The sequence below is a fragment of the Saccostrea cucullata genome, unplaced genomic scaffold, assembly GCF_032062105.1.
Source record: "Saccostrea cucullata isolate Sc308-1 unplaced genomic scaffold, CSIRO_AGI_Scuc_v1 ctg211, whole genome shotgun sequence".
NCBI classification, from domain to species: domain Eukaryota; kingdom Metazoa; phylum Mollusca; class Bivalvia; order Ostreida; family Ostreidae; genus Saccostrea; species Saccostrea cuccullata.
In genome coordinates this window covers 37,438-65,088 of record NW_026927173.1, presented here as the reverse complement: position 1 = coordinate 65,088, position 27,651 = coordinate 37,438, and the positions used below count along the sequence as shown (strand labels likewise).

The 27,651-nt window shown below is 34.6% G+C and overlaps 1 protein-coding gene and 1 long non-coding RNA gene across 2 annotated transcripts; one reads left to right on the top strand and one right to left on the bottom strand.

Annotated features, from left to right (window-relative positions):
• Nucleotides 1–11,926: 11,926 nt before the first annotated feature.
• LOC134273629 (serum paraoxonase/arylesterase 1-like) lies at nt 11,927–24,353 on the bottom strand. Its single transcript, XM_062755815.1, has 9 exons — nt 24,244–24,353; nt 23,782–23,852; nt 23,482–23,537; nt 23,215–23,401; nt 22,642–22,765; nt 22,313–22,510; nt 21,999–22,077; nt 21,666–21,800; nt 11,927–12,277 (listed from the first exon to the last, which is right to left on the bottom strand). The coding sequence occupies exons 1-9, from the start codon at nt 24,306–24,308 to the stop codon at nt 12,107–12,109; spliced, it is 1,086 nt and encodes a 361-aa protein (XP_062611799.1). The 5' UTR covers nt 24,309–24,353; the 3' UTR covers nt 11,927–12,106.
• Nucleotides 16,649–17,761, top strand: LOC134273630 (uncharacterized). Its single transcript, XR_009993459.1, has 3 exons — nt 16,649–16,728; nt 17,112–17,215; nt 17,385–17,761. It is a non-coding gene; the product is annotated as an uncharacterized LOC134273630 (long non-coding RNA).
• Nucleotides 24,354–27,651: the final 3,298 nt, after the last annotated feature.

Here is a 27,651-nt window from a genome sequence, read left to right as displayed (position 1 = left end):
AATGTATTTATTAAGCAATTCTATTTTCGAAGTCGGAATTTCCAAAGTCTTTATGTTTAGACATTGATTTTGGAAAACTGATTTTGCAATTAAACGGAGCATAATATGATACTTTCGCTTTTTGCTTCTTAGAAAGTGAACATAACAACCTTTATTAGGGTAGGTCCATTCATAGACCTAAACTGGATTCAATTATTAGGTCTATGGTCCATTATTACCTACATCAAAATGAAAATAAATTTAATTTTAAAGTGGAACATCAATCACAGGCCTCTGTGCCCCTTCCCCGGCTCTGTACTCCCTGGATCATCTAATTTTTTTTTTTTTTACTTTCTTAAATGATGAATTTTAAGAAATACTTATCTTTTAATTTTTCTGACATTATTGGTCTGATTAGAACAAGAGACACAGGGATCACAATTTCCCCCTTGATCATGCTGTTCTTAACTGGCAGATGTAATTTTTATTTTTCCTCTTTGATTGCTTAAATTTTCTTTAAATCCATATTAATGACAAAAATCTAGCCTTGAGGGAGGTATGAATAAATCAAAACACAGTCCACGTAATTTTTTTTAAATAAAGATTTTTTTATAAGTATATGTACGAGTCTTCCTTAATTACAATTTTGCTCTAACTCAAATAATTTTAATATAAAAGAGGTGTATAGAAAGCTTTAATAGAGATCTATACTTCTCTTTATTCTTACATTCTGATCTTGATGAATACTGAGTGCAGCTGTAAATTTATACTAGTTATAAGATTATTGATGTTAACATAGGTGAGCAGAGATTACAGACATTATTTTAACACTTTATTCTTTAGTAAGGTAAAAGTCTCGAATTAAACTAATTATCTAGTAGGGACATCTTTAGATGCAAAATTAAGCAAGAAGTATGTGAAGAGACTCACCAAGAATACCCCCGCTCTGAAGTAAATATACATCTATAATTTTATACATGTATAGTGTTAATAATATACACAAGTTCAGTTGCGGGCTAATGCCAAAAAAATAAGAAGTTGTCATCAGATTTAAACAAAAATTAATGTATCCCACCAATATGGAAGGGAATTACCGCCAAAAGTCTATGTATCTTGCTTTTATTCTTATTCTGCCTACTTCCTTATGCTTTGTTATTATTGTAATTATATGTCACTTTATTGTTTTCATATTTGTCTTTATTACATTTCACTTTGACTTTTATCCATCTTCATTTCGTCCTTACTTCTATGTTTCTTTATTCTTGTTAAGTCATTTTATTTTCTTTTAAATTGATACAGTATCTTAAATGATTATCTCTATTACGAACGTTAACTCAATCACGCAAACAATGAAGCATATTCAATGAAGACGAATACGAGTTGTCCTAATTTAGTGCCGCATTATAACGCTAGGTGGCAGGGGTGTTCGCTAAGAGTGTTGGTAAAATTAGGTAAGCAAACCGGGCCGTGGTTATTCGAGTTTTTTCCAATTTTCTGCCTTAATACTTTATCAATCGAACTTAAATTTTCAAATGAATGATGTTTGTTATTAGTTCAGGTATGTACCCGATACATGCCATTCCCTCGGAAGTCTCGCTAGATGGTAAGATTTCCCCTGGAAGACTGACTACATAGTGATGCTTCCTTCGGAAGACTATACAGTGGGATTCCCCCGGGGTATAGCTAGTCTTCCGTGGGAAATCTCGCTATATATAGCAATTCGCCCCCACTTCATAGCAACCCCTCCCCCGAATAGTTTTTTTTAATCGTAAAACGATGTTTATATATACGAACGTTTTCAGTTTTTGAAGAAAAGTAATCCGTCCTATACACATGATACATGTATGAATAAATATTTAAATAATATTATTTTAAAAGTGCTTTATAATTAAATCATTTTAACCAATAGTTAAACATAGATAATCTTCAAGAGTACATATGGATAATGACCCCCCCCCCCCCGCCTCCCCCTGGGTTAAGTCGCCCGCGTGGCACTGTGGTTACGGCGTCTAAAGTCACGAAGTACAGTAGTAAGGAGTCGATCAATACGTCGTGGGTAAGAATCCCACTGAAGGACGTGGAGTTCAATCCATCGGGTGAGATCTAGACCTTGTTATCCGAGGTCCCGTGTCGCAGTAGGTGCTGGCACGAAAAAAGATCCCTCACTGCTCAATGGCTATAAGTGCCAAGTATATAGGACAAATTTGCAGCTCTCCACCGGCAAGATGTGGCTTCTCCTTTTGAGTTAAAAATTCTCGCAAGGGGCATTATACAATGTACAATCAAACCACCAAAGTCTCAATATATATATACTGACTTCCGGGTGGACGACCTCCTATGGGGTAAGTTTCGCCGGTAGAGGGGTGGGTGGCCACGAAACATTTTCCTAAACGTAACTTTTTACTACTGGAAAAGTTCAGCGAAAGGCTTTTTGCCCCCATCCCTTACCCTTTTTATTGTTGTACTAATAGTCAGTTTATATATTAAAAGTCATGTACTTATTTGCATGAGTAAAATTTAGTACTGAAAAAAAGTTGACGACCCCTCCCCCCTCACCACCACCAAACAGAATTTTTGAGTTCTAAGAATTTTTTTAGCTCTTCTGGCTGATCACAAATACGATGCGTACTAAAGATATAAATTCTTTCTTTATTGAAAATTAAGTGCTATTTTAATATAAAATATTAACGCTGAAAATAAGACCAGGGAGTTTCTAGTATGTCTGGATGCATGATGCCTAGTTCCTACTTCGCCTACCATGCGCGGATCTAGAGGGGGGTGCATGGGGTGTTAGGACCCCCTGGAATTTACAAGGTTTAAAAATGTATATACTAAAGCAAGGAAAAAATGTTAAACGCTCCCTACAAAATAGGATTTTGACGTTTGGGCGAGTTTAGGTTTTGTTTATGCTCGTCAAGAAATTTCTGGGATTGGAATTTTTTTTTTTAGACTGGGGTGGACCCCCCCCCCCCTGGAAAAAAATTTTTGGATCCGCGCCTGCCTACCCATATTAACGCTCCTCACTCCTTTGCAAAGCCATGTCCCTAGAATCACGCACATGAGCAGTTACTATCTGTCGTGAAAAGAAGTTCAGTTCAGTGGAAGGTTCTGAAAAACAACCCAATTTATGAGGGTTAACTAGTATCAAAATATTGAACATTTTTATATCAATTAAACTGGAAATTAATTATCGAACAATTAACTTTAATAGAGTTATAGTTTTCAGGCGAGAGAACAGTGACGTAGCATTGTACGTTTTTGAAAGTAGGGAGGGGGCAACAAGAGAATAAATAGTAAAGTACCCGGCTGAAAGCACCTTGACAAGCGCAAAAACCCAGGAAATTGTCCAAACTTGAAAATACATACTAGGCGTCGGAACCGTGGAGGGGGGGGGCTTAGCCCCCACTTTTTTTTCCAGAGATAGACTTAGTACAGACGTTCCTGCATAGGTTTAGACCACCCACCTTGCCATGGACACGATGCAGTATAGGTTTAAAATGGGGAAAGTGGTGTTGTATGGAAAAAAAACTTTGGCACTGGAGTTCGAACCTACCCCCCACCCTCCACCCCGACGAAATTGAATATTTGAGTTCGGAAAATGGACATTTATTTTCTTTCTTTTTTTTTTTTTTGCTTGTCAGGTTTTTTTTTAAGGTCTTAAAAAATTCTTACACTTAGCCCCCCCCCCCCCACTTTCAATTTGCTTCCACTGCCAATGAAATCCTATTTCGAAGGCGGGGTGAGTTTTGGGTTAGATTCAACTTCTTGTATAGAATCAAATTTAAATTTTCTTCCTACTATACGTACTACATAAACTTATTTGACCCTTACTCTTACAAAAAGTGGGTCGGCCTTTCAATGAAAATATTCAGTATAGTTAGCTGCAGATCTGTAGCTCTCCGAAAAAAATTATTGATAGACCGGAGAGCTACAGTGCCACCCATTGAAAAAACTGTATATTTATTGCGCACAAAAAAGTGCGCTCGATTCTTGATTAATTCTTCCAAAGTCTTACCTCAATTGCAAAAAATGGAAGATTTCAAAAAATTACTCCCTCCTCTATCAAGTTCTCTCGTATTTGACATCTGAACGAAGCACATTGGACCGAATTATCTTTGAAACCAAAATGGCAGTATAGATAAGCGAAATGTCCGATGATTGCAATATCAGGGCCAGGAGGACTATTAACAACAATTATGAGGAATGTTTTGTTGTGGAAAGAGTCAAAGAATATGTTAGGAACACACGGTTAGTAATATTTTGAGATTAGGGCTTTAAAAACATAGAGAAATAAATCGAGAACCGAGCGCATTTTTTTTGTGCGCAATAAATATACAGTTTTTTCGATGGCTGGCTCTGTAGCTCTCCGGTCTATCAATATATATATTTTTCGGAGAGCTACAGATCTGCAGCTACAGTATAGTATAAAGTTATGTCTGAAAAAAGAGGCCGCTATTCCTGTGTGCCCAGAGAAAATAAATATGAAGTTTCCATTGTTGGATCGGATTATTGGATCCAGCCTTCAGAAGTTCGATTGATAATTAAAGTACTAAGGCGTATTGAAGAATCTCAAATAACCCGACCCGGGTTTGGTTACCTAGTTTTACCAACACTCGTAGCGAACACCACACCACCTAGCGTTATAATGCCGCACTAAATTTTGACGGTTTGACAACTTCCATTCGTCTTCATTGAATATGCTTCATTGTTTGCGTGATTGAATAATTTATTTAAGAAACTGTTTAAGTTTAAAAAAAAAAGTAGAATGAATTTACAAGAATAAAGCAACATAGAAGTAAGGACAAAATGAAGAAGGATAAAAGTCAAATGAAATGTAATAAAGATGAATATGAAAACAATAAAGTGACATATTAAATTACAATAATAACAAAGCATAAAGAAATAGGCAGAATAAGAATAAAAGCAAGATACATAGACTTTTGGCGGTAATTCCCTTCCATACACCAAATGGCATGTTTCAGCAAAGAGTGTGCTAAAATTTCAAGCATCTGCAACGAGTACTATAGTAGTTGCTGAGAAAACTGCGACGAAAATTTGTTATGTAATGGTACGGACAAATGTACGGATAAACATTTTAACAGGGAGAAATTTATATTAGATTTAAACAAAAATATCCCACCAAATGGCATGCCTCAGCAATGTGTGCTATAATTTCAAGCATCTGCAACGAGTAGTTGCTGAGAAAACTGCGACGAAAATCTGTCATGTATGTTACAGCGTCCGCACGAATAAACAGTAAGTTGACATATTTCAACAAAAATGAATCATAGCAAATGAATGCCTCAGCAAAGAATGTGCTAAAATTTCAAGCATCTGCGATGAATGGTTGCTGAGAAAACTTCGAGCAAAAATTTGTTACATACACACAGCTAGACTGACAGACACACAAGGGTAAATCAGTATAACCCCCCTATCCTTAAAGCTTAAATATGCAATTTCGGTCTAGGTACAGCTTGTAGTTACAAGTTACAAGTAATGGACTTGTCCGAAAAACTTAAGATATGTCACCTGTTAGCTCACTAAATGATACCCCGTCTGCCATAATGGCAAAGTCCATGTTTTGCTCTGGGAGTGGGAAACCAGAACTATGTGTCCCATCAAAAAAATAAAATAAGAGGTCACAATGGCACTATGTAACAAACATTCCAAGAAAGTCTCATTAAATTTCATTCAGTGGTATAGGAGGAGTAGACGGACGGACGTACATACAGCAAGACATACACCCCAAACACCCTCCCGCTTTTTAAGGGTATAATGAAAGGCCTGATTATAATGTTTTGATCCTCTTTACTCACAACCCCTCCTTCTCACTAATCATCTTAAATAAAGATCTGTACCATTAATGCCCAATTTAATTAAAAAACACAAAATGATATTGATATATAATCCTGAAATGTGTTTGCCTTCGGCCACGTGCTCACATTGGAATTTTTCCATCCAAGCCAATCGTCCATTATCCCGAAAAAGAATAATCTATCGATGCGTCTTATCATCAAATCAGATATGTCGATACTATTTTATGACATTATTTTAGGAAAAAAATGTTTTTGAAATATTTTTTTTTAAAACTCTGTCTGCTACAAAATCCCTGTATACCTTTCGTCCCTTTCAAATCCAGGGCAAAGAGAAAGAATTTGAGATACTCCGATCCCGGTCTAATTTTTTTTTTCTAGTTTCTAATCTGCTCCTGGGTATTAAACAAACTAATTTCATAGTCATGACGAGGAAGGGTGCTTCCATAGGCGTTGGAACCGGGGGGGGGGGGGGGGCTAGGAAGGACTTAGCCCCCCCCCCACTTTTTCGGCAAAATAGACATTATATAGGCATTGAAAATGGGGATTTACCTTTTTTTTGTTGGTTTAGCCCCCCACTTTCAATTAGCCCCCCACCCACCACTTTCAATTTGCTTCCGACGCCCATGTGCTTTTTCCAAAATTGTCAATTTCATGGCACCAGAGTCGGGGATTCTAGTGTTCGGGTGGGGCTTTATTGATTATATGGTGAAAATGCATTATTTTACATGTACAATGTGCCCTTGCCCAGACTGTTAAAAAGCTATGGCCAAGGTTCAATTTTTTAAAAAGTAGGTCAAACTCTAAGGTCAAGGTCAAAGTTCTTTAAATCCAATGAAATGTCTTGCCACAACTATAACATGTGTGAAGTATGAAGGCCCTTGCCTGAACAGTTCAAAAGGTATGGCCAAAGTTAAAGTGTTTAAAACGTAGGTCAAACTCCAAGTTAAAGCAAAGTTCTTTATATCAAATAAAAGGTCTTTGCATAAGTATTACATATGTGAAATATAGCTCCACTAAATCAAAAGTTATGTGCAAGGTTAAAGTTTTTGTGACGGACGGACTGATAGACTAACAGACGGACAGACGAATGAGATTTAATGTCTCCTCGCTTTCGCGAAAGCGGGGGACAGTAATATAAATGAACTGAACCCAACAGCTGTTCCGTTTACCCCTAAGCTCCTAAACTTCAACTGAAGCCAACGTCTTAGCAAAATTAGTTGCCAAGAACCAGTTACTGCTAAGGAGACTCAGGAACTTGAATGATGATCCGGGTAGGTACCTGACGCATTGAAGTACAGTTTCATGAATGTCACAAGTGAAATCAGTGCAACAACACTAGAGCACTTGGACTCATTAGTGAATCATCTTGGACCAGAATCTACAATTCAAGCTGAGAATATTCGAGCGACAAATTCACGGAACTCAGAGAAAGCTGACAAGGATATATGGGAAGGCTTAGACCCACGCCTGCTAATCGATCAATTGCACAACCAGCAGTTGTGTATAACAATCAAAAGAGATCGATTTCCGGTTGTGCATTAGATGCGAATAATTCCGGCGCACAGGTAGTAAATGGACCCGATTCAGGCAATAATTGATATCTTTATTAAAATATAAGAATGTGATTCCATGAGCATTTTATTTTTCTTTAATTTTACACTCTCATAAAATGCAGTAAATGTCGATTAGCGACTATATTGATTTTGAAGCAAGGGCTGGTAGAGCGAAAACGCTGATTGAAAATAGTATTCACCGACTAAAATTCGTTTTAATCTCAACAAACCTCATTGTCCACCATGAGAATGCTACAAGTGCATACTATCCACCAAAATTGGGACTTCGATATGTGTATAATTTGACAAATATTCGAGGAAAATAACATTGCTGATGCATGCGACCATTCAGTTGTGAAAGAGATCTTGGGTTATGCAAGAGATGAAGGACAAAAAGTTTCAAACTTTATGAATAAAATTAAATATTATATAATTATAACGTAGTCTTACAAAATTTAAAAAATAAAATTATAGGATTTTCTTGCAAATAGGTTGAAATTGTGAGAAAAAAGATATAAGATAAGTAAACTGTTGAAGTAGATCTGTTAGGGGAGGGGGTTAAAGTTTCAGTAACAATCAATATTATTACATTAAAAAAAATTATGTGTGTATCATTTAAATCATCAATCTTGAGTGAATTATCCAATGCATCTTTAATATGACTATTCCGTATGCAAAAAAATAAAATAAAATAAGAAGAAAGAGATAAAATAAAATAAAAAAATTAAAAAACAGCATATAAATAAACTTCTTTCAGTACGAAATTGTTAAACTCAAACATACCTTACCTTTATTTGACAGTACTGCAACAAAAGTGGAGGGAAAGACAGAATTTTTCATACTTTCATTTCATATATATTTTATAGTAAAAAGTGCTGTCTGTGAAAAAAATAAGAGGCAGGCTCTCGATGATATGTGTTTGCTATTGGGTAAGTATTTCCTGGTGTTTTGAAGCTGGGTATCCTGAATTTTGTTATCGAGATGGAAAGGATCAAGATGACAACACCACATCACAGGTGCTTGTGGACAGGACCCACCCCCCCACCCCCCGATATTCAACCCCCGGACTTGATGGACACTTTTTTTCTCACAAATTATATTTATCACATTTATTCATCATGTATACCATAGGAGAAAAAATCGTCAAAAACAAAAAAAAATCGTTCGATAAAAAATAACACAACTAAACATTCCAAATAAAATTGATGCAAAGCATCAAATCGGCCGCAAAGTTTATAATTTCAAAAATTACTCAAAAATTATTCAAATGGAGTCATCAATGAATCAATAAAAAAGTCAATGATGAATAATAAGAATTTATGCACAGACGTCGGAACCGGGGGGGGGGGGGGCTTAGCCCCCCCCCCCCACTTTTTTTCCAAACATATACTTAGTGTAGACATTGAACATTGTTTCGTAGGTTAAACCCCCCCCCCCCTTTTCACAGACACGTCGCAGTAGAGGTTAAGAATGGGGAAAGTTGTGATGTTTGTAAAAAAAAATTTTGGAACTAAACTTCGAACCTAATCACAGACACGTCGCAATATAGGTTTAAAATGGGGAAAGTTGTGGTGTTTGTAAAAAAAAATTTGGTACTGAAGTTCGAACTAACACCCCCCCCCCCCCGCACACACACACACACACACACACACGAAATAGGCATCCCCCCCTCCCCCTTTTTTTTTTGCTTGTCAGTTTTTTTTTTAATGATATAATTTTTTGTTATCACTCAGTCCCCCCTCCCCCACTTTCAATTTGCTTCCGACGCCAATGATTTATGAATGAAGATGTAGACCTCTCAAGATGAACCACATGCTGAAACCCTGGATCTTCGTCACGTGATAATACCAATGGTTTCTGCAGTATGCTAATCAAGGCGCGTAGTATGATGAAAAAATGTAAGAAAAATCTTTTTGTTGTCACATCTGTAGCACATTCAAAATAGTTTTTAATACAGTGTTGTTGAAAAACTTTTTCAATTTTTATTCACCTTGCAACTTTTACCACTTCATTATTATCCGGAAAATCACGACGATTTCCTTTCATATCTTGAACACTCCCTGGTTGGGGAGTACCTATTGTAAACTCTTTCTATTTAACCATATATTACTAATTACCCTATCAGAAATGACAATGAAATTGAAACAACAACAATAAATGCTCAGTTTAAAGCAAGTTTTTAAGATTAGTTTAAGGAACTAATGAAAAATAACGTCTCATTTCCCTATATATAAGAGATCGGTCGCTGCTGCTGAAAAATGTGCTTGCAAAAATGATTGAAAATCATTGGCGGATCTAGAAGGTGGTTCCTGGGGTTGGAACCCCCCCCCCCTTTTTTCAAAAATAGCTGGATCTGCCCCTGCAACGTTTTCAAATTATAGCCAATACTTAAAATTTTATAATTACCAAAATTAAATAGTATAAGAGGTGAATAATGAAGATTGTATAATACTTTCGTAACTTTTTATCCTTTATCTCATGCATAACCCGAGATCTCTTTCACAACTGAATGATCGCATGCATCAGCAATGTTATTTTCCTCGAATATTTGTCAAATTATACACATATCGAAGTCCCAATTTTGGTGGATAGGATGCACTTGTAGCATACTCACTGTGGACATTGAATTTTCAAGGTTTGTTGAGATTAAAACGAATTTTAGTCGGCGAATACTATTTTCAATCAGCGTTTTCGCTCTACAAGCCCTTGCTTCAAATTAAATATAGTCGCTAATCGACAATCACTGCATTTTATGAGAGTGTAAAATTAAAGAAAAATAAATTGCTCATGGAATCACATTCTTATATTTTAATAAAGATATCAATTATTGCCTGAATCGGGTCCATTTACTACCTGTGCGCCGGAATTATTCGCATCTAATGCACAACCGGAAATCGATCTCTTTTGATTGTTATACGCAACTGCTGGTTGTGCAATTGATCGATTAGCAGGCGTGTAGACCGTGAATATTTGAGTATAGAAACTCTTTTGACATAATTTTATTTACTCAATACTAATCCGAGATTCCTCTGACTCTAACCCCCGCTTTTATATTATGACTTGTGCGGGGGAGAGTCAGAGCGGACGCCATATTGAAAACTGGGAATTCGGCGAAACCAACTGGTGTCGCAACTCTGCCTACCTTTTACAACTTTATTTCGCGGAGCTAACTCCCGAGGCGCGAGAAATCAGTAAAATAATTATTTTCCTACTTGTTAATCGTCTCTAAAAGGGTGCTTTCGCCGTTTAAACGGCCCTATCACCGACAAATGAAGCATCACTTGAATTAGGTCGCCTCCTCGCCATTCAACTTCATTGCGCATGACGTCAGCACACAAATACACAAAATTCTATTCAGTTTGAAAGTAACACGTACTCAAAACACGTGTGGGGCTTTCGGAAAAATATGAAAGTGTTGTGAAAAAAACAAATAAAACAACATAGTGATGTTTTATTTATTTATTGATAAGGAAAGCAACTGTCAAAAACAACTTCTATGCTAATATTTTTCACGTGATAGTTTGTTTGCGTATTTGTGTGTGACGTCATGCGCAAAGAAGTCGAATGGCGAGGAGGCGACCTAATTCAAGTGATGCTTCATTTGTCGGTGCATGATAGGACCGTTTAAACGGCGAAAGCATCCTTTTAGAGACAATTAACAAGTAGGAAAATAATTATTTTACTGATTTCTCGCGCCTCGGGAGTTAGCTCCGCGAAATAAAGTTGTAAAAGGTAGGCAGAGTTGCGACACCAGTTGGTTTCGCCGAATTCCCAGTTTTCAATATGGCGTCCGCTCTGACTCTCCCCCGCACAAGTCATAATATAAAAGCGGGGGTTAGAGTCAGAGGAATCTCGGATTAACACAATACATGAAAGTTTTCCAGTTGACACAGAGACTCAACCCAAGATGACCCCTCATCATGTAGGAATGCGGGCAACGGCTCATCCCAGTCTGTATTCGTTGCCACGGACATCATCTCGCCCTCTGTCACTTAAGGAATCCCTATTTACATTAGCTGCAATAATGTAGCTCTCTCCCTATTTTTTTTAAATGTCAGATAAAAAAAATCGGAGAGGGCTACATTATTGCAGCTATATTTATATATACACAACATAGTGTGAACTTTATTGCTTTTTCCCTTTGGAGTCGAAGAGTTCCAATACATGAAGGAAATGTGTGCTACAATTTATTGTCTATATATCCTATTGTTCACTTCTCTTGAAACAAGTTCTGATAAACAAAACACCGAGAATACATGTTTAATTTTTGTACATATTTCTATGAATTATACAAGAATTGTCATCAATTGATTTCTTTTCAAAATCATTGGTAATGCGTGCTAATTTTTTGTTTACAAAGATCTGATAGCACTATTATCTTAAATTAAGAATATCTTGAAAAATAATCAGTAGGTAAGGTATGTTGCGTATGTCCTTAAGCTTTCTATTACTATCACTGACAAATAGGAATGCATGTAAATACCGTAAATCTGGAAATTTTTGCTGTATATAAATTTTTAGCACATTTGCGAGTTCATTGCATTCGCAAAAATATTTAAAAATAAATCACCAGTAAGAAACTGTAAAGAAAGCAGTGGTCATTCGCAAAGTTTTGAAACGTAAATATTAATCAACAGCATTTTGACCCGAATTCGCAAAATAAAATCGACGTAAAAATTTCCAGATTTAAGGTAGATGTATTTCGTAAAGCACACAGATTGTTCAATACTAGGGGAGAATTTGACATAAACACATGCTTTATAATGAATTAATTTCACAGTACATCATTTTGTGACACACTGTACCAATTAACATACGATTTTTGTACAAAGTAGCCACGCTCGAAGAATAAAGTTCAAGGTCATCTGAGAAGAGCTCCGTAACACCTGTCGTATTAGTACCACTACTATCCATGTGTAACATCAGCACCTACAGAGAAAAAGTTTACTATACCGAAAAGTCCACAAGGATTGGACCATCTTTAAGATAATGTTTGCGTGCCCTCTCCCGACTCAGAGTATAAAATTATTGGGTCAGTAGGTAGGTGGGAAAATCTTTTTTCCAGAAACTTTCAACATATTTGTTGACGTCCGGAATAAGAGGAATAAAAAAGAAAAAAAATATGCAGATAACGAAGACTTATTAAGCTCCAAGTCCAGGGAAAAATACATATTGGGAGCGGAGCAAACACGGACCTTTAAACAGGTCCAGTCCAAAGATTTTTTCTACCTACGTAGCTATCTTACAATAGCTACGTAGGTATTTAAACCTACCCAAAGTAGCTATTTTTACCTACTTTTTTTATTTTCTACATTTTGTGGCCAAAAGACTGAACTGCGCAACATGGTCATATGGAACGCCATCACTGCCTTATAGCATAAAACTATGCATTCATTATGTCAATCTATCATTACGTGATGTGAACATATCTTTACGTTATGTCAATTTTTTATGAGGTGATGTAAAAATATCTTTACATCATGTCAATGCTGCACTACATGAAGTAAACACATTCTTCCATTATGTCGGCACTTTAATTATAACTTGAAGACCAAAGTTCATTATGTGACGTGAACATATGTTTACATTGTGTTAAAACTTTATTACGTGAAGTGAATGCTTCTTTATATTATATTGTGTCATTTCTTTAATATGTGAGGTCAAAGTTGCATTACGTCAAGTTAATTTCGTTTTACATGTGTTCTATGATTAAATTTATCATTACATTAAGTCAAAGTCCATTCCCTTTTGTGTGTGTATATTTCTATTATAGCAAAGCATTATTACGTGATGTTAATGTATCTTTATTTTACGCCGAGGTCATCACAATGTGAGGTGAATACATCTTACCTTTATGTCAGTGCTTTATTACGTGATGTAAAAAAAAATTATAACATAATTTGAATATATATTATGGAGACAGTCCCGGCGTTCCATATTATATCAACACTGTATTACATTATGTCAAAACTCCATTCCTTTATGTGGATATTTAATAAGAATATGTTAACTCTTTCTTATGTGATTTAAAACTATCTTTACATTGCGTTAATTCTTTATCATGTTGATTAAAAATGTTCATTACGTGCTGTAAAATACATTTACATTATGTCAAAGTTGATAACCTTGTTTTCACGACTGGGAAGGGGGGGGTCCCGATTAATTAGGACGAATTACAGACACATTATATGGGGGGGGGGGTCTGACTTCCTCTTTTTTCCGACATAACTTTATCATAGAAAATGTTCACTGAAATTCAGCTCCACTTTTTGCTGAAGTATAAGGGTAATGTAGTATATTTGAAATTTTTTTTAGGACTGATCGAAATTGGACCCCCCCCCCTTCACCCTTTCACCCGAAATAGGATTTTCGAGTTTGGTTTTGGATTTTTTTTTTTTTTTTTGCTTTTTCTTGTACGTTATTTTTTTTCTGGCTGACAAACCTCCCCCAACTTTCAAAAACGATCCAACGTCACTGGAATTGGTTATTTTTCAACCATTTCAGGACCAGAACTCTGTTACAAAAATCTACCAGTCCCTCACTTAAATTAATTGACCATGCCTTAGAAAACATGGGCTCATATCAGTGGCGATCTTGGGTTCTTGAAAAGAGTAGCTATAGGGGGACGATATGGTGTCTAAGTTGGGGACCAGGGGGTGAAAGCCCGGAAGCTCTCAGGCTTTAGATTTTTTTATAAGACGTTTCAACTTATTTCAGTTATACTTTACGTAAAACTAATGCAATGTCCTACAAAGTCAAACCAATTGATTAATTTCGTGTATATTTTAGTCACTACAGATGGGACGGCGGGATCCCCCCTCTCCCAACGACCCACCACTGCACGTATGAAATACGATGTGTTTACACTTTTTTTTTTAAAAGAGGGTTAAAGACTGATAGAAAGCTTCTAGGACAGTGTTTTGTAGTTAGATCAGAAGTTTCGGACTTTTCAAAATAATTCAAAATAAAAAGAAAAATATTGCTGCATGACACATACTATTTGATTTGCGATAATTATGAGATTAAACGACCATTGAATTTCGACGTTAAAAAAAAACAATCGTCAATAAAGATTCCATGGGAACATGATCCTATGGAACGCCGTCACTGCCTTATAGCAGAACACTACAATTGCATTGTGTCAACTTTCCATTACATTATGTCAAAACTTTATGACATTTACTTACAGTACTAATGCGTTATGTCAACTTTCCATTACATTATGTTAAGTCTTTATGACATTTACACACACTACTATTGCGTTATGTCAACTTTCCATTACATTATGTTAAGTCTTTATGGCATTAACTCGCACTTAGATTACATTGCGCCAATCTTCCATTGCATTATATCAGCTCTTTATGACATTAAGTCAAGACAATTTTACGTGGTGTAAAGATGTTTTTATATAATTTCAACTCATTATTACTTTATGTGCACTCTCTACTATATGGTCTAAGTAGTTCATTACATGATGTGAATTAATCTTTGATTCAATATCAAGTCGCTATAACACGATGTCAGAATTTCATTACATGATGTGAAAAAATTGTCACATGTGGCCAATTCTTTACTATATTATGTCATCAATATGCTACATGACAACGGGAATCTATTACATGATGTCAATTTTCCATTACTTTTTGACAAATCATTACTATGTTATGCCATTGTATCTTTACATTGTGTCTAAAATGCTTAGCCTCTTGTCAGTATATCTTAGAATATTTCAACTCTTTATTGTGTGACGTAAGGTTTAGGTTATGCCTAAAAGTTCGTTTTGTGTTTTCAATATTACATGCACATATGTTAAACATGCAAATAGTTAGAATTAAACATATCAAATATTAAATTATACACAAGACTTAATTAATCCTTAATTAAATATCAGGTTAAGTTTATGAATAGGATCATGTTCCCATGGAATCTTTATTGACGATTTTTTTTAACGTCGAAATTCAATGTTCGTTTAATCTCATAATTATCGCAAATCAAATAGTATGTGTCATGCAGCAATATTTTTCTTTTTATTTTGAATTATTTTGAAAAGTCCGAAACTTCTGATCTAACTACAAAACACTGTCCTAAGCTTTTTATCAGTCTTTAACCCTCCATTTTTTTTTTTTTTTTGTTTAAAAAAGTGCAAACACATCGTATTTCATATGTGCACTGGTGGGTCGGTGGGGAGAGGGGGGGTCCCGCCGTCCCATCTGTAGTGACTAAAATATACACGAAATTAATCAATTAGTTTTACTTTGTAGGACATTGCATTAGTTTTACATAAAGTATAACTGAAATAAGTTGAAACGTCTTATAAAAGAATCTAAAGCCTGAGAGCTTCCGGGCTTTCACCCCCTGGTCCCCAACTTAGACACCATATCATCCCCTACTCTTTTCAAGAACCCAAGATCGCCACTGATATGAGCCCATGTTTTCTAAGGCATGGTCAATTAATTCAAGTGAGGGACTGGTAGATTTTTGTAACAGAATTCTGGTCCTGGAATGGCTGAAAAATAACTAATTCCAGTGACGTTAGATCGTTTTTGAAAGTTGGGGGAGGTTTGTCAGCCAGAAAAAAATAACGTACAAGAAAAAGAAAAAAAAAATCTAAAACCAAACTCGAAAATCCTATTTCGGGTGAAAGGGGGGGGGGGGGAGTCCAATTTCGATCAGTCCTTAAAAAAAATTCCAAATATACTTCATTACCCCTTATACTTCAGCAAAAAGTGGGGCTGAATTTCAATGAACATTTTCTATGATAAAATTATGTCGGAAAAAAGAGGAAGTCAGACCCCCCCCCATAAAATGTGTCTGTAATTCGTCCTAATTAATCGGGACCCCCCCCCCCCCCCCCCTTCCCAGTCGTGAAAACAAGGTTATCAACTTTGACATAATGTAAATGTATTTTACAGCACGTAATGAACATTTTTAATCAACATGATAAAGAATTAACGCAATGTAAAGATAGTTTTAAATCACATAAGAAAAAGTTAACATATTCTTATTAAATATCCACATAAAGGAATGGAGTTTTGACATAATGTAATAAAGTGTTGATATAATATGGAACGCCGGGACTGTCTCCATAATATATATTCACATTATGTTATAAATTTTTTTACATCACGTAATAAGGCTGTTTAAAATTAAAACTACGTTTAACGTCACCCGCGCGCGTAGGTTTATGAGAAATTCGTCTTTGAAAAAAACAAACAATTCGGAATTCCGTATGTCCGTTCCGGTTTGATTCTTCAATTAGCGACTGAATTCTGCTTCCCGTAGTGATAGAAAATGTGCTTTGATAGCCGCAGTTAAGGCAGTTGGTGTCTTTAACTCTTATTAATGAAAACTAGAGAATTAAAGAGTTTGGGACCATAAATGTAAGTAAAAAATAGATTATTTTATGATTATATTAATGACAAAGTCTTGTTTGTTGATTTTTTTTGTCAGTCTTCGAATCATATGTACAGACTGACAGTAACAGACTCTCAGTTCGTGATTCTATTGGCTGAACTTTTCATTGTATTTTGGAGAGATTCGAAAAACTTTTTTTACTGAGTGGAAACTGTGTCAAAAACCAAGATTTATATACAGTGAAAAGCATCATTTAAATCTTACTAATATGTTTCATATTAAAAATATTTCTGTAAAAATCGAAAGGAACAGTAATGAGTAAAGTACTTGATTTCTTCATAATTTATGTACCTACAAATAGCTACAATTTATGGGAAAGATAATATACTTGTCATAACCATTTGAGCAGGGAGAAGCTTACCGAAGATAGGGCCTTTCAAGTGAAGGAGAGTAAGGAAAGTGGTTGGGGTATTCCAAGATGTGAAGAATCCTGTCTTTTGTGTGGAATTCAAGGTATTAAAGATAATCTAACAGCTATCAGTATGGTCCAAATATTAGTATTCACACTTTCAAAACTTAATGCTAGTAGATCTACTACTAAGAAAAAATATGACATAATTCAATTTGAGGATATTTCAACATGAACACTTTTAAATATTGTCATCAATAATTTTGATTGTAGATATTGATCAACTTTTCCCACAAGAAGAAGCATTTGCCTCCAGGGTACCATGGACGTGTGGCAATATAAATCCAAAGGACAACTGAGGCCTAGTTAAAAGCCATTTTCCTGCACATTCAGTCTTAGACTACATTGTTTGCTAACAATAGGACTCAAACTGATTTACATACTAAGGAAAAACTCTGCTAAGGAAATTAATCTTAGGTGTTATTTCAATTAAATGCTCTTATTACTTAATTGTAATGTTTTTAATGTACTGAATAGGTTAATTTGAATAAATTCACAATTGTTTGAAAATTTTGTTTGTTTATTTTTTTCCTCCCTCCCTCGTAGGTTTTGAACTTTAGATGTGACGTTAAACGTAGAATTAACTTTAAACAGCCTAAAGCACTGACATAAAGGTAAGATGTATTCACCTCACATTGTGATGACCTCGGCGTAAAATAAAGACACATTAACATCACGTAATAATGCTTTGCTATAATAGAAATATACACTCACAAAAGGGAATGGACTTTGACTTAATGTAATGATAAATTTATTCATAGAACATATGTAAAACGAAATTAACTTGACGTAATGCAATTTTGACCTCACATATTAAAGAAATGAAATAATATAAAGAAACATTCATAAAGTTTTAACACAATGTAAACATATTTTCACGTCACATAATGAACTTTGGTCTTCAAGTTATAAAGTGCCGACATAATGGAAGAATGTGTTTGCTTCATGTAATGCAGCATTGACATGATGTACAGATATTTTTACATCACCTCATAAAAAATTAACATAACGTAAGGATATGTTCACATCACGTAATGATAGACTGACATAATGAATGCATAGTTTTATGCTATAAGGCAGTGATGGCGTTCCATATGATCCTATTTATGAATTTAACCTGATATTTAATTAAGGATTAATTAAGTCTTGTGTATAATTTAATATTTGATATGTTTAAATTAAATTATTTGCATGTTTAACATATGTGCATGTAATATTGAAAACACAAAACGAACTTTTAGGAATAACCTAAACCTTACATCACACAATAAAGAGTTGAAATATTCTAAGATATACTGACAAGAGGCTAAGCATTTTAGACACAATGTAAAGATACAATGGCATAACATAATAATGATTTGTCAAAAAGTAAGGGAAAATTGACATCATGTAATAGATTCCCGTTGTCATATAGCATATTGATGACATAATATAGTAAAGAATTGGCCACATGTGACAATTTTTTCACATCATGTAATGAAATTCTGACATCGTGTTATAGCGACTTGATATTGAATTAAAGATTAATTCACATCATGTAATGAACTACTTAGACCATAGAGTAGAGAGTGCACATAAAGTAATAATGAGTTGAAATTATATAAAAAACATCTTTACACCACGTAAAATTGTCTTGACTTAATGTCATAAAGAGCTGATATAATGCAATGGAAGATTGGCGCAATGTAATTGAAGTGCGAGTTAATGCCATAAAGACTTAAAACATAATGTAATGGAAAGTTGACATAACGCAATAGTAGTGTGTGTAAATGTCATAAAGAGTTGACATAATGTAATGGAAAGTTGACATAACGCAATAGTAGTGTGTGTAAATCTCATAAAGAGTTGACATAACGTAATGGAAAGTTGACTCAATGCAATAGTACTGTAAGTAAATGTCACAAAGTGTTCACATAGTGTAATGGAAAGTTGACATAACGCAATAGTACTGTAATTAAATGTCACAAAGTGTTGACATAATGTAATGGAAAGTTGACACAATGCAATTGTAGTGTTCTGCTATAAGGCAGTGACGGCGTTCCATATGGTCAGTATCATATTTTTTTCATACAGTCACACTGATGATGAATAAGACAAAATTTTGACCAAAAATTGATTACTTTCTGAATCGGCAATTTTACATTAGTTTCTATGCAAAATTGATAATATACGAAGTAATCATTTTTTGACCAAATTTTTGTCATATCCATCATCAGTGTGACTGCATCAAAAAATTCAGTGCTCGCCATGTTGCGCCGTTCCTGCGTTTGGCCACAAAATGCAAGTAAAGCAGAAAGTAGGTAAAATAGCTATTTCGGGTAGATTTAAATACCGTATATACTCGCCTATAAGTCGGATTTTTTTGGAGTTAATCTCTGGTCCAAAACTACATGTCAGACTTATAGGCGAGCTATAAAATGAATGGTATTATATGAGATCAGTCCCTCTAATATATTAGTTATTAAATAGAACCGACTTATAGGCGGACCGACTTATAGGCGAGTATATACGGTACCTACGTAGCTTTTAATAGCTACGTAGGTAGAAATAGTCTTTGGACTGGACCTGTTAAAGACATCAGAGGTGGGATCAGGTGCCATATGGAGGAGTAAATATCCATTGCCGACCGGTCTCTTCCGTCGTATGCACCTTGTCTCGATAAGAAAAATGAAAAAAAAAATTCGTATACAATTCAATGTGTAAATACTATATACAGGGTTATTTTCGCCCCGAAATTTCCCTGTATACAGTAATGACTTAATAATTAATATGACTCAACATTGATTAATGATAGATTGTATTTGCTGACAAGGTCATTGTATCGACCATAGAACTTGCAAAATAATGACTTTAAATAACCCGCTAATATCTTGTTTCATCAACTTGTTTGCCAATAGCTTGCCTTTAAAAATTGTTTAATTGTTGCAATCTTCGGGTTAGAATCCATAGTTAAACGGAGGCCGTTCCGTTAGGTGAAGCCAAATATAGCCAGGCCCCGTTTCGCAGTAAGCGATGGCACACAAAAGACCCAGTGATGAGTTCAGGTTTTACCTGCAACTTTCCAGTGGCACTTGATGGAGGCCCAACATGAGTGAGAAATGAAGCAATTAATAAAACAACACTTCATTGTTAAATTGCTAGAGAAGGAACATCTAAATTAATTCTAAGAAGGTTGTCTGACTATCGAAAATATTATAAAGTGCAACACGTTTTCAGTATACCTTTGACCTTTTCTTCAGTTGTTTTATATTAAAAAATTATGAATACTACATAATTGTATTCTCAAGACAGCATCTGTAATTATATGTAGAATTAATTATCTCGTTTTAAAAACCATAATTTCGATGAATAAAATTACTAATATATATATTAATATACATTTGATAAGGCCATCTTTAAAAATTAATGCTTGGCTGCCCTCTCCCGACCGACTAAAATTGGCCCGACTCAAACTTTTTTTATATGTAACCCACAAGAAGTTAATATTTTTTTTAACGACTCTGGAACAAAGAATTTTTAAAAATAGCAATGGAATTGACATTTTCTGAAAAAAAAGTCTCACCTACCTACCGATCCAATATTTTAAGACCGAGTCGGAGAGGGCAGTCAAACAATTTTCTTTAGGTGGCCTAATAATATGTTTATCTATGTACATGTAGTTAAAACAGAAACGAATTTTAAAAATAATTGTACGTCCAAACATCCTCAAGAGGACTATATCTACCTACCGCAAAACAAGGCAGGACCCAGATTCCAAGAATTCGAGATAACGATGGTAAAACAAGAAGAAAAAACCAGTTGGGACTGCCAAATCACTTCGACATATCCCTTAGCTTGTATTCCTTGTATTCGAGACATCGATGTTCGAGATAAAGAAATTCAAATGTAATCTGATACATGTAGATCTTGTACAAAGAATTTTACTTCGAAAGGCTTCATCATAAAAAGGTGAAGGACTGCAAATGTAGAAATTAATTCGGCAGTCAGCGCCATTTAGCAGGGATCTTTATTTATGCCAACATCTGTCGTGACTAAAAACTTAAAAGGCTCATCCGAAAGACCAACATCCTTTCACTTCACTTCACCTTTCACTTCAAAGTGTCATGTACTCGTCGAAGGAGCAGTTGCTATCTACTGTATTTTTTATCGACTGAGATCAGTCGCAGCCGGGATTTGAATCCACTACCTTCCACGAAGCTATCGCATTCCCAACTTCCGCTTGTCTTTTTTTTTATGTCGAGGAGGACATTGGGCAAGGACTAGACTTCTCCACTTTTCACTGTCTTGAGCATTCCTCTCCAGTTCTCCCCATGTTAGATTGTGGTCTCTCATTTCCTTCTCCTCAGTCCTTTACCAGGTGTTCTTTGGCCGACCAGCTTTCCTCTTTTCTTCTGGTGTCCATCTAGAGCTACTTTGGTGATGTCTTTGGCTGATCGCTCTATCAAAATTTGATAATTATTTTTCGCAATTATTATTATCATCACCACTTCTTACCTGCGAACTTGCTGGTTCCTCTGGGTTATCAAGATGCTTCATAGTTTTATATAGTATTGGGTGGCAGCCCAGCAAGACATCCCCACTCTTGGGATCCACCATTAAGTTGTCGGGGGCGGTATGTAGTGGTATGTCCTAAACACGTGGTAAAAATGAAAATTTAAAATGAATTTATCATTTTTACATTGTAGCAGTTTACTAGCTGTTTAATAGTATTGTAATGAATGTAAAACAGTTTTTTAAAAGCTGAATTAATAATATGGTGGATAAACCCAGGTCGTGAAATATCATGTTTGCATTACAAAACAAAAGTTATTAAAAAGGATAACTTACATTGACTTTAGTTAGTTTGTCATTCAGCTCTCTTTTGTATACCATAATTTTCTTACTTCCACTAGCGACATACACAAGTCTATAATTGGCCAAAAATAACACAGAAGTTTTCACTCACAGGCACCTGACGTTACTTATTTTTCTTTTAATAAAAAAATATACCCTTATCTATGCTTATTATTAGGTAGTGATATATTTTTTATGAAAAGAAAAATAAGTAACGTCAGGAGCCTGTGGTTTCACTCTTTTCACAAACAAAACAAAACGAAAACAAATTCTTAAAGTTAGAAAAAAAGGTTTTTATCTACACTTACCTCCCATTTTTGGAGAGAGCAATTCCATTGGCTGTATATGTTGGTTCTGAAGCAATGATAAAGTTTGAGCCATTGAAATACAAGACATGTCCAAAGTGAAGCTCAAAAAGGATCTCTAAGATATGTCTAGAATCACGATAATACAAATAGTCTGTAGTGTAAAACGTGTCAGGTCCTGTAGCCACTACGTCATTGAGTCTGAAAAATAATGCAAATTGTCTCAAGACCCATCAAAGATAGTCCAGATGTCCAGAAGCTATTATTTATAAGAAATTGCAATGAGCAGTTTTGAATAATAATGTAGCGATGAGTGTAATTTATGTGCATACGTGTGAACTAAGGTTCCAGTGTAAGTTTCCAGGTGCTTCAGTTCTAAGGTTTTCTCCAGGAATTCAAACTTCTCCACAGTATCATGTTCATTCCGATGGACCACAACAAACAACAACACTTTATCTGAAGTGATGGACAAAGAAAGAATTCGGGGGGAAAAATAAAATCTAATTAAGATAATTATTATATGGAATTTTGTTTATTCTGTCAAGTTCATGCAGAATGTTAATGTGTTTTTTTTAAGTTCATCTATTTGATGTATGGTATTAGGATATTTGCCATTTTTATTGTGCAGAATTCTTACAAAATGTTTTATAAATGATAAGAAGACAATCTGTGTCTCGCTTTAGGAGAAAAGAACTTTATCAGAGCAAATATGCTGTGTTAGTAATGTACTGAGGGTAGATGTAATGTAAACAAATACCTTAAAATCTTATCTGTGGCAAACAGTGATAATATATGCTCGTAATAAGTAAATGATATTTTATAGTACAATAATAAATATCTATAACATATCTGTATAAATGAATTGGCCACAAGATTTATTCTGTACATATTTTAAATAAAGCTACCTTCGTCCTCTAACACACTGATTCCGTGGGGATAGAAGTCGTCATAACTGAACCTGTTTCCAGTAATCCTCAGTTCTTTGACCCCCTCCTCTGGTTTCTCCATGTTAAATAACATGATCCGCCCTCTAACATTATGCTTCTTGTAATATTCCTGATAAACTCGACCTGATAAAACTCCATTTACCCCCTTCAAAATAATAGATAAGTTAAGAAACATATGATATCTATATAAAAATTAAATTAATGCCTCATTGAAAAAAAACTTACAGAGGTGATAAAAGTCAAGCCTGATTTGGTGGTCTGCATGTCCTCAGAACCATGGTCTACAAATTAAAAAATAAATGTTATAGGTTTTAGAAATCATAATATACGGTGACTCTATCGAAGGGAGATAAGAGAAAATGTCAAACAAAGCAATTAATGATATAACACGTATGTAATCCGGAATCTTATCTTATCCGGCCAATTTTTTTTAACCATTGGTGGCCGGATTAGACAAGTTTTACTGTAATATGTGCAGCAAATGAAATCTGGCGAGCTCAGTTGTATCCTATGTTACTGTGTTACCTATTCCTTCCACAATGTGACATTTCCCTGGTCTATGGTTCCACAGGGTTTTGTGGTAGTCCAGGTACAAACTGCGGAAAAATCAAAGATTTAAGTGTCTTGATACTTAATATTAGCGTAATTGACACTTTCATGCATTCAATACTAAAACTGAAAAGGTTCTCTTAATAGTACTCTAAAATTGTAAATTGTTACTGGTAGCATTGAAATAAAGCAAGATACGTCTGCACTAGAGTGCTTAATTAAATTTTCAATAATATGAGGATTTTACTTTGAAATCATATATATATATATATATAGAGAGAGAGAGAGAGAGAGAGCACAAAGAAATTCACTTTTTTATATGGATACCCACTTACCCAAAAAGCAATACATGTATATATATATATATATATATATATATATATATATATATATATATATATATATATATATATATATATATATATATTTGATACTTACACCATTTCTATGATAAAAGCAGTGAATACTGCCAAAGCAATTCCAGAGAGGATTTTATAAAGCATGAATTTTCGTTCAAAGTAGACCCAGTAAAATTGACCTATAAGGCTTGGTGTAAAATGTGGAGGCTGGAGGATCTAAATGGAGTGTTAGAAAGTTTAAGGGATGGAACTTCTTCTGAGTCAGTCTAATGGTCCAACAGGTGGAGCATTTTGGTGCAATTTAAGCACTAATTCTTGCTTATTACATTTGAAAATCTAAATTTCCAGTATTTAATGAGAACTTGTTAAAGAATACTTGTCACATTATCCAAAAATTGAAGGTGTTTCTTCTTCGCGTGGTGAAATGGTTAGTCGCGAAGTAAGGAATTGATCCTTACGTCGCGGTTTCAAGTCCGACTGGACTGTGGGACATGGAGACCGGTCCGTCGGATGAGACTGTATAAACCGAAGTCCCGTGTCACAGTAGGTGTTATCACGTAAAAGATCCCTCACTACGCAATGGCTCTGAGTGTCGAGTATTTGACAAAATTTGCAGCTCTCCACCGGCAAGTGGTGGCGTATCCATACATGTATGAATGAAAAAATTTCGAGAGGGACGTTAAACAATATACAGTCAATCAATCAATCCACCCTCACAGTTTTAATGGTTCAAAACAGAAAAAACTGCATTTAATTTTAATGAATATTAATAGTATAGTATAAGTTAACTAGTTATTGCAAAAATATATAGGTTAGCTAAAGTTTAAGACGTAAGACAATATAAACCAGAAGTGCATATCAGCATAAAAATTTTTTTAGTGATTAGTACTTCAAAAATATGTAAAAACTGGTTAAATACATAATTCAGATGCTAAACGATTCATAGAAAGAGCTTATTCACAAATATGTTATTATGGATGTCAGGGAAACTGTTTTTCATTAGAAGTACAATAAAGAAAATGCTTAAATGAAGATAGAAGCAGATATTTCCCCTGGCAACATTTTTTAAGATTGAAAAATTGATTGAATAAAAAAATTATTCATTTTTATAATTATTTACTTTATAATTGTTTGCATTAAACTTATTTTAAAGCAACCTTACAAAAGATATTTTTTCTATTGCGTATGAAGTTGAATAACAGTATTTGCAAACCCCAGGCTATCACAGGAGGATGGAAATATCTTTAAGAAACAAACCTTTCAAGTTGACGGGATGAATCTATTTTGTCTTAAGGTAGGATTCTTCTCACATTTCTTGTATTTAAAAATTAATTAAATTTTTGATGAATGAAGAGGACAATATCACAAAGTGATGGCAGCATTGAGATTAAATTTGACCGTTTAATATTAGAGGCAAGGTCAGGTTAAGGTCATTACCTTTTCCCTGGACATTAAGAATAAAAAAAAATACTGTTTCCAAACATGCAATCCCTACGTGTAATTCAAAAGATTGAATGTTTTTCTTTTTGCATAAAAAGATGCTACCATATAGGGCCTATAAGATATTACCAAATTGACATGGATAATTTAAATAAAATGGATATTTCCTAATCCAAATTTCCTCTACTTTTCTTAATTTTTTTTTTAGGATTTATTAGATATTTTTATAGGCTTCCTATATTTAACTTTTTCCAATTTTCACATATAGTAAAGTTGTCACATAAAGGTACAAAATGATACAAAAACTAAAACTTTTGATCGTTTACTAAGAGAGAAATAACACTTTTTACGGATTTTTTGGCTCAAATCTATTCTTAGATTTGAAGCATTTAAAAGCCAACATAGTTCTAGTATTTGTGAAAAATCTTATTTATTTGATATATTTTGAAACTTTAGTCCCTTATTATTAATTTAACTTACATTAACTTCATCTAGTCTTCGATTGCGTAAAAATTATAACTAAATTCAATGTTCTATAATAATTTTGAGAGGCAGAAAAGAAAATATTTTCATACGCCACCATTCCGCCAAAAATATAGTCCCTGCTAGTTTTCAAACGCAGTTTGCCATATGAAGGATACGGAGATAACAAACAGTATTCAATCTCAAAGTCCATAAAAAAATATAAAATAAGAGCAGAGCAAACACGGACCCCCAAAACATCAGAGGTGGGATCAGGTGCCATGGAGGAGTGAGCATCCCCTGCCGACCGGTCACACCCGCCGTGTGCTCCTTGTCATGATCAGGAAATAACGGGAAAAATCCGTCGACAATTCCGTGTATAAATAATGGACTAACAATTGGTGTGAAAAACGTCAGTCAGTATTTGACTCAATGATAAATTGTATTTGCTAACAAGGTCATTATATCGACTATAGAACTTACGAAATGATGACTTTAAACGAGACTGCTGATATTCTTCTTGCTTGTCAATAATTTACCTCGTTTCAGAAATTGTTCATACGTAGAGCATGCTCTTGCGTATCGAATAAACTGAGATATACGAGGGTTGTCCGTAAAGTTCGTGGACAAGCCTAAAAATTCAATAAAAGTTGAGTCATTGATATTTATTATTGGCATATTTATAATCCTTTACTTAATGTGAATTGAATAATGTAAAAATTTATTCAATTTCAAATGTTTAATTACAATTATGGCTTCATAATTAGACTTGGAATGGAGACCCGGAGCACCGCAAAATTTTAATTAAAAAAATATTTATCACTTTTTAAATTTCATTTGTATTTTAAAAAATTCTTGGGAAATCTGAAAGAATTTTACATCATGAGGTTGGCAGAAGTTATCACGTCAACCCTGCAAAATATGAACGTTCAAAGTTTCAAAATGGCTGAGCAATCAGCGTTAGAACTTATTAAGACAGGATCGGAATCGTTCAAAAAAGAGACGTTTTCGGAATAGGTGGAGCAGTGAACAGTGATAAAATTCTGCGTTGACACCGGAAAAACACCTACAGAGACCAATACATTCTGTAAACAATCGGGAAAACATAGTAAAAGAAGTCATTCACTAGTATTTAAGTGGCATATAATATTTTCGGACGGAATGAACAGTTTACAGGATGACATGCGTGAAGGAAAACCATTATTCCGAGATTGCAGTGCTTTAAAATATGAATTTCGTAACGTGATCATGGCGTATTTCCGTAAATGAAATCGTCTTTACACGGACAATGGTTGGATGATTGCAGGATATGAGACAGGCATTGTTAAATATTATTTTACGTATGAAACCAGAACATTTTTGCACATTTTTATGACTTGTTAAAGCGACATAAGAAATGTATTGATTAAACGGTGACTATGTTGAAAAAAGTTACTACTGCTCATATTTAGCTTTTGATGTCGATAACGTCAACAATTTTCGTTTAAGTGCTCCGGGTATGAGTGTGTGTCTTTTTTGTATCTGATAAAATTATAACTATTTGTGCTTTGTCTTTGTTGAAAACTTGCATATTTATAAAATGAAA

Coding starts and splice junctions, on each gene's coding strand:
- LOC134273629 (XM_062755815.1), bottom strand. CDS start 24,308: ATGCTTTATAAAATCCTCTCTGGAATTGCTTTGGCAGTATTCACTGCT. Junction 23,853..24,243: donor GCTTTTATCATAGAAATGGT/GTAAGTATCAAA, acceptor ATTTTTCCGCAG/TTTGTACCTGGACTACCACA. Junction 23,538..23,781: donor TCACATTGTGGAAGGAATAG/GTAACACAGTAA, acceptor TTTAATTTGTAG/ACCATGGTTCTGAGGACATG.